This window comes from Hyperolius riggenbachi, chromosome 2, assembly GCF_040937935.1.
Source record: "Hyperolius riggenbachi isolate aHypRig1 chromosome 2, aHypRig1.pri, whole genome shotgun sequence".
Taxonomy (NCBI): Eukaryota; Metazoa; Chordata; class Amphibia; order Anura; family Hyperoliidae; genus Hyperolius; species Hyperolius riggenbachi.
Window position 1 is genome coordinate 161,334,265 of NC_090647.1, and position 12,470 is coordinate 161,346,734.

The 12,470-nt window shown below is 40.7% G+C and overlaps 1 protein-coding gene across 9 annotated transcripts in view; it reads left to right on the forward strand.

Moving 5' to 3' along the window:
- Positions 1-12,470, forward strand: part of ENOX1 (ecto-NOX disulfide-thiol exchanger 1) — a 723,730-nt gene that overhangs the window by 544,987 nt on the left and 166,273 nt on the right. For all 9 annotated transcript variants that reach the window (XM_068267775.1, XM_068267774.1, XM_068267784.1 and 6 more), the window contains one exon: positions 11,160-11,330. In XM_068267775.1, the coding sequence (XP_068123876.1) occupies positions 11,160-11,330 (171 nt within the window). The remainder of the gene's footprint in view (positions 1-11,159; positions 11,331-12,470) is intronic.

Consider the following 12,470-nt stretch of genomic DNA (forward strand, 5'->3'; position numbering starts at 1 on the left):
AACAATGCAGTTTGCCTGGCTGTCCTGCTGATCCCCTGCCTCTAGCACCTTTAGACAGAGACCTGGAACAAGCATGCAGCTCAGACGTTTTGACTTAAGTTTGACTAGATTTGCCAGATGCTTGTTTCAGGTGTGTAATTCGGACACTATGATGCATGAAAAATCAACAGGGCACCAGGCAACTGGTATTGTTTAAAAGGAAATAAATATGGCAGCCTTCATAATCCTCTTACTTCAGTTGTCCTTTAATGCTGCACAGTCTTATTTAGGTACATGGATCATTAATATATTAGCTTTTCCTATGACAGTTTTTATTTAGGGACTCAGATGCTGGTATGTTTCTTCTGTTGCCAGCACCATACTCATTATAGGAGATATAATTGTACCTGCTAGCTTCTGTTACATCCAATTTACGCAGTGCTGACGTTCAAGGAGTGACTTGATACTGGTCTGCTGGGCAAAAAACAAACTGTGGAAAGGAGATCATCTTTCACAAGGATAATACCACCAGGAGCAATGTGGATTCAAGGCTTTCTTACACATTACAGGGTTTGGTGAGAGTAATATTAGGGGAGTAATGCAAGACTTGCATTCTTCATGCCTTTTTCTGAAGTGCCAATCAGAGCAGCGAGCAGCAAATTACTTCACCCTGATGCTTGTTATTTTGAATATTTTATACTGGCACGTAGAATATGCTGTTGCTGGCTATATCATGTTCTTAACAGTTGGCTTTCTGCCATAGCGAGATATTATTTTATATTTAATGGCTTTCACAGGCCAGCAGAGCGGGCAGGCTGGAGAATTTGCCATTCTGTGTGCACCACTTACAAGGCGTGCTTTTCACTCTCCCATACATCCAAGCAACTTAGAGAGGAACTGTAGTGGAAATTACATAATGAATACAATTGCTTATTGTTTACAATATTCATTTATAGATTGTCAGGGTTTGCCCATTTTGAAATCTTTCCTCTCCCTGATATACATTCTGAAATGTATCACTGGTGGTGACCTCTTTAGTCTTGTCAGGTGATCTGTACAAAATGTTTGTTACTGAGCCTTCTATGCACAGAGGAAGATATTGCTTGCTTAGCAGTTGGAAAAAGCTGTTATTTCCCACAATGCAATGAGGTTCACAGACAACAAACTGTCAGGACCATGGTCATGACATCACACTGTGGGAGGCGTTTCACTGTGGGAGGTGATACTTGGGATGGAAGGTCTCACTTACCAAGAAAGGTTAGATAAACTGGGCTTATTTAGTCTAGAGAAAAGACGCCTTAGAGGGGACCTAATTAACATGTATAAATACATCAGAGGGCAATATAATAGCTTGGCGGATGAGCTTTTTGTCCCTAGGCCTTCTCAAAGGACTAGAGGACATGATCTGCGCATGGAGGAAAAACGTTTCAGCCATTTATTTAGGAAAGGGTTCTTTACAGTAAGAGTGATTAAGATGTGGAATGCATTGTCACAGGAAGTAGTTATGGCAAACTCTATACCTGCATTTAAAGGGGGGCTTAGATGCTTTCCTTGCGTTGAAAGACATCCATGGCTACAATTACTAGGTAATGCCTAATGATGTTGATCCAGGGATTTTATCTGATTGCCATCTGGAGTCGGGAATTAATTTTTTTCCCTTTTGGGGCTAATTGGACCATGCCTTGTAAGGGGTTTTCGCCTTCCTCTGGATCAACAGGGATATATGAGGGAGCAGGCTGGAGTTGTACAGTGTTCTCTGGTTGAACTCGATGGACGTATGTCTTTTTTCAACCCAAATAACTATGTAACTATGTAACCACAATATCAGCCATACAGATGAACCTGATATAATATAGATTTCTTCTGGGAAAGGGGGTATCAGCTACTGATTGTGATGAAGTTTAATCCTCCCTGCTGACTGATAGCCTATCATGTCCACAGACCAATTGGGTGGTAGGGAGGCAGGGAGCAGGCAAGAGATTGCTGGGGGTACTGAGGCTCTGTAAAAGCAGCTGCTGTTTTGATCTGCAAGGGAAGTACAGCAATGGTCTGTAGACACTTTCAATAATGGTCATTTAAATAATCATCTGGATTGTTTCAAACAGCCTTTCTCATTAAAATCTTGCTATCTAGCTTTCTGACATTTAGCATGTTCTGCTCCATGAAGAGGGGAGGAAACAGATAATTGGGAGCTAATTGCTGGTGCTGTGCATTGCTATAGCTATATGACATGGTTTCCTAACAGCATACATGAAAAAATGGCATCCGGAAATGTGGGCGCCCAAAAACCTCAACCACATCCCACCCCCCATGGCTAACCTTAAGAACCACCCCCCATGACTGACTTTATCCACCCCCCACCCCACATGGTTAACCTTAACCACCACCTACCACAGCTAACCATAACCCCTCCACACACACACCTAACTTCCATCCCCCCCCCCCTCTGGCTATCCTTAACCACCCCACACCAGGGCTGAATGCAAATTTTCAGGTGCCCATGCAAATAATGGCAATGTGGGAAATTTAACTTGATCTAACCTAATATAACTTAATCTAACCTATACAGGTTTAGAAAAGGCACCTAAAATGATCTGTAATGATTATTTCGGGCAACCTAGGTTTCAAGTAAGTTCCAGCCTTCGCTTACCCTTCATAATTATAAAAAAGAAGCAGTACAGTATTACTAAATGGGATGCAGGTGTGTGTAATAAAAGCATAGCTGCCAAAGGAAATGACACACATATTTCATGACATATAGTTTTAAAATAGCAACATGTTAATAAGTTCATTTGCAAAGGATTTATGTGCGTGAGAGTGTGTGTAATATACTTATTTCTGCTCACTTTAGCATTATGCACTTTTGTGAAATAATGTAAGGATCTAATAGCTGAAAATGTCTGTATCACACAGCAAATCCTGCACATATTTATCTGCAGTGACGCAGCCTTGCTTGCTTATACCATTTTGTTTTCATGTAGAGGTGATGTAGTGGGAGTAGGTCCTTTTTTTCATTAACCTTGGACACAGCTAGCAGATCTGAGTTACCAGCTGTGATTGCATAGAGTGCGCTCCCCAGAGGGTTTATACTTCTGCACAAACCCAGCTTTCCTGGGTCTAATAATTCCCCAGCTGACTTCACTGCTCCACTTCTCAGGTCTGCAGTCTGTATATTTTTGTGCTGTGCCAAAGCCCTTCAGCTGCATTCAATCACACACATCCTGCTTATCATCTGCATCTCCCAAAGGCTGCAGCTAGAGACAGGAGGGCTGTTAGAGCTGCGTGCCATTTCTGCACTGCACCTGCCAATATCCTGAACTGGAAGCAATACAGCTACGTACTAGCTAATGGCTTCCACCCCTCCCGTGCCCTGCATTATAATTACCAACATTTCTCGCTGTAACTCCCTTTTGTCTTTAACTAGGTCATCTATACACTTCCATCAGCATATGTTCATTGTTATGCACAATTTTCACACATTAAAATGAAAAACCGTGCTTTCATCCGAATGGTATCTAAATACATAATAATATTAATATTGCTTAACCTCTCCAGGAGGACCGCCTAACGCCGATTGGCGTCAAGTCCTGGGGCTGCAGTTTGCAGGAGATTGCGCGCAGGGTGCACACGCATCTCCTGCTCGTGGGGCGGAGCTCCTCCCCGCCTTCAGTTTCCGCTCGGGAGACTTATAGACTGCTAAACCGCCGTCTAATTAACATGTACAGTGCTGCGATCAGCTGAAGCCTATGACAGCTGATCACGCTGATTGGCTGGCGGAAGGAAAGGAGGGAGCAGGGCTAGAAAGAAAAAAAAGTCATTTTTTATTAGGAAAAAAAAGTAACATAAATATTGATTTACAAAAAAGATAAACACGGGGGGGGGGGCAGTTGGGGGGTTGGTTGGTGCGATCAGACCCCACCAACAGACAGCTCTGTTGGTGGGGAGAAAAGGGGGGGGGAATCACTAGTGTGCTATGTTGTGCGGCCATGCAGCTTGGCCTGAAAGCTGCAGTGCCCATTTTAACTAAACATAGCCTGGTCTTTAGGGGGGTTTAGCACTGTGGTCCTGAAGTGGTTAAACATCAGCATAGGACTTGTTGGATGTGCATCGCACTTTGCTGACTGCTTTCATCTTATTTTTGTACATTAATACAGGCAGTAGTATCATCTATGTATATCTACACATCTTGTGCTACAAAATCTGTTATACAGTCCAGCATTGGCTGCCAAATACGTTCAACTTCCAAGAGCAGGCCAAAGTTTAAATCATTTGTCTTTGGAGATTTTCCTGTTAGAATCTTGCCAAGTTATTCTTGCTATTTGAATTAAAATTGAATACAGTATTCCAGCTCAGCTCTTAAAATCTTTTTAAAATAGCTATAAAATTGCCTCTCAATAGTATTCAGGAATGATGAAGTTGAAGTCATTCATCTTTGTAGGATTGGTACATAATATTCTCATGCGAATCCAATAGCTCTGATTCAAATCCCGGCTTAAGCCAGTATGTAAAACAGTGAAGAGTCTTTGGGCAGCGCACCCTAATTATCCTTGTCGCCCATGGAGAGCGCCCAGCTCTGGGAATTTGAGTCCGCCAGGAGAAAAGTGCTATATAAATGTTCTGCGGCTTGTCTATTAAAGGTTGACATATTTCCTGCCAGTTACTCGTGTACTTTATCAGTCCTGCTAAATGATGGGATTTTTTTGTCCTTCTTACTGTGTAATAGAGATACTATATTGCTTGTCTAGTCTGTTCTTCTTTGCAAGAAAAGAGTTAGAGGAGTACATATGGTGGTGGCACTGCTAGAGTTGGGCACTGGGTGGTGCCACTAGCAGTAACATATTGGTACTGATATTTTACTATGCAGTTCCCCTCCTTCTAAGTGCCTTAACAGAACCTCCCACCAAATGCCTAACCATAACCCTCTTCCACCTTCCCGTAAGTGGCTAGACCAAACCCCCCCACCTCACCCTTACCTCTAAGTGCCGAAACCATACCCCCCACCAAATGCCTAACTCTAACCTCCCCTTCCTGTAAGTGGCTAAACCAAACCCCTACTTCTAAGTGCCTAAGCTGTACCTTGTATGTCGTAACCCCAGCGCCCAAACAACCACTAGTTCTAGCCGATCCTTTATGAACAGTTAACCATTAATTCCTATGTAGTAGCCGATTGGCTACTTCCCGCATCGGGCGCCCAACTCACTGCTTGGGGCATCCAATTTCCAACCATAACACAGGTATCCATTATAACTGCCAATCCCCACGCCCAAATGACCTTAGAGTGTTGGTGCAGTGACGGAGCCACGGGTTCTGTTGCAAATTTTGCAACACCCTGTCACCTGCACACTGTATGTAGAATAATTACGTGGTACAGACCACCAGAACTGGCTTTCCAAGGACAGCCAGGTGTAATCAGCGGAAAAGAAAAGATTTGTTAATGATTACAACAATTCAAAGTAATCATTACCACTTCAGCATTAATTATGATCTAATGCGGGGAATAGAGGAGGGCCCAGTGTGTGCCCCTTAGGTCCAGAAGCCCTGGTGCCAGTGCAACCTCTACATACCCTATTTCTACAACACTGATCCAAAGGTGTTCCTAGGACAAGCTCCTAGACACCTACATTGTCTGTAGTAACCTTCTCTGTGGGATACAAATGGGCACATACGGCACAACGATAACCCTGAACCTCAACATGTTTTCCAATACTGCCATTAAATGCTAAATGTGTGCATGATGAAAATGGTGCGCTTGCCTCTGCAGGTTTGGTTTATAATACTTTTATATGTGGGAACTAGCCACAAAGAAATAAATAAGATAGTTGCAACTTGCTTTTAAAATGCAACCACAGAGGTAGGAATGGACCCTAAAAAAGAGGCTTTCATACATGAGCTGTAATTGATAGGTTTTTACTTTCATATCTGGATCTCTGGGATTTGTACACTTTATATTTTTACTTTGAAAGAAAAAGAATCAAGGAGAAGAAAAGATACTTTGTAGCAAATCATTTATTGGTTTGAAGATGGTGCCAAATGCAGGAGGTTGGGATATGTATTCATCATGGAATTTGCAGGAGCACTTGACACTTTTCATATAAACTGGTATAAAATTTTCATAAGAAAGCTGACAGCTAAAACCCTCTGAGTCAATTTACAAAGAAAAGATAGTATAAAAAAATAAGAATGGGTTGTAATTAATATATCCGATTTTTATAAGTGTAGAATTTTTCTGGTGCCCCCAGGGGTGAGAATTCAATCAATCGATTGTCACATGATACATTATTGACAGTTTCATGGTCTATTCTCGCTGACAATATCCTGCACAGGTCTTCCTTTTGAGAGTGCTTGTATCCCTCCTGCTGTCTCCTGTTACACTCACAGAAGGAAATTATTCAGCAGATATTATTTAGGGAGTCTGGGAAATGCCATGATTTATAATAATTTCACTATATCATTTACCTTGCTTGTTATAGTTGAATGCATTGGCCTCAATTCACTAAGATTATCTCCTGTCTTTAATAACTCTTCTAGAGTTGTTACCATGGTGATAAGGCATGTAGTATTCAGGACACATTTTACCTCAGGCAAACCTAAAGTTAACGCTTCTGTCTTTAAGTTAACTCTTCAATCCTTAAAATAACTCCAGAGTTAAAGACAGGCTGTTAATTAACTGCATGTGAAAATAACTACAGAGGAGGTAAATTAAATACAGAGGAGGTAAATTAACTACAGAAGAGGTAAATTAACTACAGAAGAGGTAAATTAACTACAGAGGAGGTAACTTAAGGAACTCTCTTGCCTTATTATCTCCAGCATGATCTTAGTGAATTGAGGCCATTGTCTTTTTGGTTCACTTGTTGTATTTAACGCTTTAATGTGAAGTATCAGTCTTGGTTTTTTGTTTTTTTGTTTTTAAGCATTTATTGAAGAAAACACAGTATTTAAAGATTCTAGTACAAACAGCCACATTCTTTACTACATTACTGTTTATAGCCTATTCATCCCAAACTGCTCCAGAGTGTTAAAGGGAACCTAAACTGAGAAGGATATGGATTTTTCCTTTTAAAATAATACCAGTTGCCTGACTCTGCTGCTGATCCTGTGTCTCTAATACTTTTAGGCCCCGTTCAGACTGCAGAACGCAGACCGCAACGCATGCGGACCGCAACGCGTACGAACGCACGCCATCCGCGTTCGTATGCGTTGCGTGGCTGATCCCATCACTGAAAAGTGAATGGGACAGCCATGCGTTTTTACAAAAAATGCGTGCAGCATGCGTTCCCGGACCGCACAGGTCCGGAACGCATGCAGTGTGAACATCAGACATTGCACTCTATGCAATGTCTGATGTCGCGCGTGTCGGCCACCTGCATGCGTTTCCAGAACTTGGCTGGAAACGCGTGCAGTGTGAACGGGGCCTTAGCCACAGCCCCTCAACAAGCATGCAGATCAGGTGCTCTGACTGAAGTCAGACCGGATTAGCTGCATGCTTGTTTCAGGTGTGTGATTCAGCCACTATTACAGCCAAAGATATCAGCAGGACTTCCAAGCAACTGGTATTGCTTAAAAGCAAACATCCATATCCCTCTCAGTTAAGGTCTCCTTTAATCTAACATTACACAAAATCTTCAGTATTAAAGCGTCTCTGAAACTCTCTGTACAAGGAGCAGACACTTGTTCCTTCTAGATGTTTTCTGGACTTTTTCCTGACCCAAAGTTGCAAAAGTCACTACTAGGGCAATTTCTAGGTTAAGTAGCTATCAGGGCAAGTGCAAAAATCCTCCCCGCCCTTCCTCAATTTAGGATCAGCGCAGCAATGCGGTAGCCAGACCGACTCTGGCTCCTCTGTTTATGAAACCTCCAATTGCAACTCCGACTCCAGGTACCCAAAATTGCTCTGACTCCTTGACTCAAACTCCATAGTCCTGCATTTAAAGTGGAACTAAACTTAGAACTTCCTTTCTGCTCTAAAATATTAGCCACAGCATGATAATCCTTATGGGAAAAAACTTCATTTTAATTAATGGACATTCTAAGAAACAAACAACAGTACTAGTATAGCACCAGTTGGCCAATCAGGGGATAGGGTGGGCACAACTCGAGTCTCACACTAAGAATAGACAAAGGCTCAATTGAAAGCAAATATTTACAAATCCTGTTTGTTATTTATTGTATTTATAAAGTGCCACCATATTACGTAGTTCTATGTTGTAAAGGCACTGAGAAAGAGAATGATCTTCCACATTTCTCATGTTTCACTATCACAATATATACTGTGTATGGTAAAATTATTTAAAATGCCCTCTGTTTGCAATTTTTTATCTAATCCTTAATTTGATATTTCCCATATTACTCAGAAAATATTCTTACTTAAATTAATTCGACCGATTTAGCTTTAGACTGCTGTTCTGCTTGTTGAATGAAGAGATGGGGAAAAAAAAGAAGCTTAATTTGTTATAGAACTGTGGGGAATTCTATAATGGGCGGGGACTGCATGCAGTGTCTGAAGTTGTACAGTTGGGAACATGCATCTTGTTCAGCACTGTGTAGGTGTAGTATGTGCAGTGTTAGTTTTACTCTTAACACAGTATTTAGGAACTAGGTGAAAAAGTAAAGGGAGTAATATTATTCAGTCTACTCAAAGACTTAACTGCAATGGTTTTGTGAAAGGATCAGGGAACCCGAGAAGAAAGCTCTATATATTATTATTCTTTATGTGCCAAAATACAGTTAGGTCCATAAATATTTAGACAGACGACTTTTTTTTTTTTTTGGTTCTGTACATTACCACAATTAATTTTAAATGAAGTGCAGGCTTTCAGCTTTAATTCAGTGGGGTGAACAAAAGGATTGCATAAATATGTGAGGCAGCTAAAACATTTTTAACACAATCTCTTCATTTTCAGGGGCTCTAAAGTAATTGGACAAATTAAATAAGAGCGTCTGTCTGGCGGGGAGCGCTGCGCAGAATGCCGTCTGACGTCACTACCGGTTTCGGCGCTTAGCAGCGCCTTCTTCTGGTGATGAATGCGGCAGGATGGCTAGTATACATAGAGAAGCTCCATTAGTTACAGTGTTGCCTGGGGGCAATGTTAAAAACTCATCTTTATTGATCCACTTTTAAAAAACATCACAAACTACTGTGACATGCTTTTGTTAAAACCACTATGTGCATTAATAACACTTTTGGCCGCTATAATTTGCCGACCTATAAATGTCATATTTAACACTGTCTGCCGCAAGTTTTGCGGACTTATCAATTTCATATATAAAAACGAATTCGCCAAAACAATTGCGGTCTTACAGTTCCTATAGTATTTTCCAATCACTAAGTGTATCAAATTAGGTATATAGTGTCTCCAAGTGACAACAATTGATACAATTGTATTAACAATCAGACCTTACTGCAGCCAAGTGCACAAAGACTTAGAAAGGACCTAAAAAACCAATGGAAATTTATAAAACCTCATTAGTCGGTTAAAATAAGCCATGATAGATCATGATTATCTGAGATATGATCTGATAAATTCAGACCATACTGTCGAAATTACAGCAATTTCTATAGAAGAATATCAATCATTGCAATCACTAAATAATACAAGATGCCAAATTATTCATGTCTATCAATGGATCCCTAACCTTAAAAATCCTGCAAATAGGCATAGTGAGTAATGTATACACCATCAGACTCTACTGCAGGCTTATAATCAGTTACATGAAATAGTATAAAAGACCACCTAGAAAGGTGGTTTGGGATACCACACAAATAAAACAATATAAAACAGTATACAATACAAATAAAAAAGGAACATTGCTAAAACATGTGATCAGACTCTACTGCAGGAGAATCCCCAAAAAACATAAATATAAAAGAGGAAAAAAAGAAAACCCAGCATGCCCTGCAACTTCCTTTGTGCGGCAGATGTACCAAATAAGAGCAAGGGAAACTGGGGAATGATCTTTTAAGGACAAGAAAAACAAGAGTGAATTTTAACTTTTGGATTGCCCGGTTAGCATCCTTATTAGGGTACTTGTTTACCAGATAAAAATAAAGAATTGATTTCTGATTTTATGCCTGACAGTTACGCTTTAATAAACGCCTGGATTGCTTTGGCTGTATGTTTTGGGTCATTGTCCATCTGTATCCTGAAACCCCGCTCAATCAATTTGACTGCGTTTAGCTGGATTTGAGCAGACCGCATGTCTCTGAACACCTCAGAATTAATTTGGCTGCTTCTGCCCTGTGTCACATCATCAATAAACACTAGTGTCCCAGTGCCACTGGCAGCCATGCGCACCCAAGCCATAACACTGCCTCCACTGTGTTTTACAGATGATGTGTTATGCTTTGAATAGTAAGCTTTTCCACACCTAAACCATGCTTTTTTCTTACCGTTATTCTGGTGGAGGTTGATCTTACATAGTTACATAGTTATTTTGGTTGAAAAAAGACATACGTCCATCGAGTTCAACCAGTCTTGGTTTCATCTGTTTTTAATAATGGGTTTTGTTTTGTTTTTCGGAACTGTGCTGGCTTTTTTAGATGTTCTTTAGCAAAGTCCAATCTAGCCTTTCTATTCTTGAGGCTTATGAGTGGCTTGGACCTTGCAATGCACTGACTTATAAAAAACGTCATGCTAGAGCCTCTTAATGGCTCCAGGACTTTTGTATAAGTCAGCTTGTCATTAAGTGGTTAAAATTCTTTGTGGTATTGTACAGAACCAAAATTAGAAAAAAGTTGTCTCTATCCAAATATTTATGGATCTAACTGTATTATGCAAGAAAGCATTAATTAGGGGAGCATGTTTCATACTTGGGATGAAAAGTTTTTCAAAGCACGACATGGAGGGGAAGGAAGCAGAGCTGCCCTATTACTTCCTCGTACAAAACCTGTGCCAAATAAAACAACTGTTGTTTAGAAGCTAACGACATTTCAAGTGTTTGGTTTCAATCCACTGTTGTAGTGATCCTGTTTTCTTATTGTTTTTAATCACATAGAATCCCCTTTGATTTCCCTGCATGCAGCGTCTTCAAGCTGTTCTCCCTACATTGAATAAATTAGTTACTGCACGCAGGGAGGTATGTGGTTTTCCCACAGACGATGTAATGTTCTGTTCTGAGACTTCACATCTTTTCTTGTTTTCAATCACTTCTAAGAAATGTCTGTTTTTTGTGTTTTGTAGATTCATTGTGTGTGCCAGGGTTTGATCCCAGCCTTAGTATGATGACGGGGATAACGCCTATTAATCCAATGATGGCTAGTATGGGACTGTTGCCTCCTCCACCTGCACAGCTGCCGATCGTCAAAGAGATCATCCATTGCAAAAGCTGCACTCTCTTTCCTCCGAACCCCAGTAAGTACCATATTCCTGCAGTGACATTATGTTACACTGTCCTTAACTACATACAGCCAATCACACCAGCCCTTACCCAAGAAGAATCCAACGATCTAATGGGGCATTAGATCATTGTAGTTGTGTGGACACATGTATGCAGTAATGCCAATTTGGTTAGTTGTTGATTGTAGGTTGCATTATGTTTTTGGGTTGCGGTGGGAAATTTAAGTACTCGGGAACCCTACATGAAATATGCGCCCTCATTTTATGCTCTTCATTCAGACAGCTGATGGATAAAAGGGCTGTGGATTGGATGCTGAAGAGATTGAAAGGTGGAAATCATTTAAGGTTGGGGATAGGGTAGGGGAAAGGCTAGGTATAATGTATAAAGGGATCCGTTGTAGTTGAACATCATTTTTAAAGAAAACATTAAGGTCAGGAAGGGGGATTTTAGGAAGGGGGGTGTTAGAGTTAAACATCAGAAAATTAAGGCACGTATTGAGGAAATAAAAACCCAAACTGCCATCAAAAACCGTGTCACATAGCTGAGACCTTAAAGTGCACCTGAACTGAGAAACTTATAGAGGCTGAATTATTTCCTTTTTAAACAATACACATTACCTGGCTTACCGGCTGATCCTCTGCTTTTAATGATTTTAGCCATAGACCCTGAACAAGCATGCAGATCAGATGCTGTGACCACATACTTGTTTCAGTTGTGTGATTCAGACACTAGTGATGCCAAAGAGCTCAACAGGACTGCAAGGCAACTGGTGCTGCTTAAAAGGAAATAAGTATGGCAGCCACCATATGCTTCTCACTTCTGGTTCCCTTTAAATAAAATGAATTCACTTAAATACAACTCAGCACTGGTGCCACAACTAGCCATGCCAAATCCATAAATACTCCCGCTGAACTATATTCTCTGCTCAACCATGAATATGTATTATATTCATTCCATATTCTTTTCTGGGAAACTTGCATTATAAGAGAGGAGCACTAAAGCAAACTATTGCACAGCAATGCTAAGCAGGACGTATAGACTATGCATGTAGTTAGATATGATGGCTATAGTCCATGGACAGGTGTTGTTTCAGAAACTAGCTTACTGTGTATAAAACATAATCACATTTTGTCAGGAACCAAATCCGATGAAGG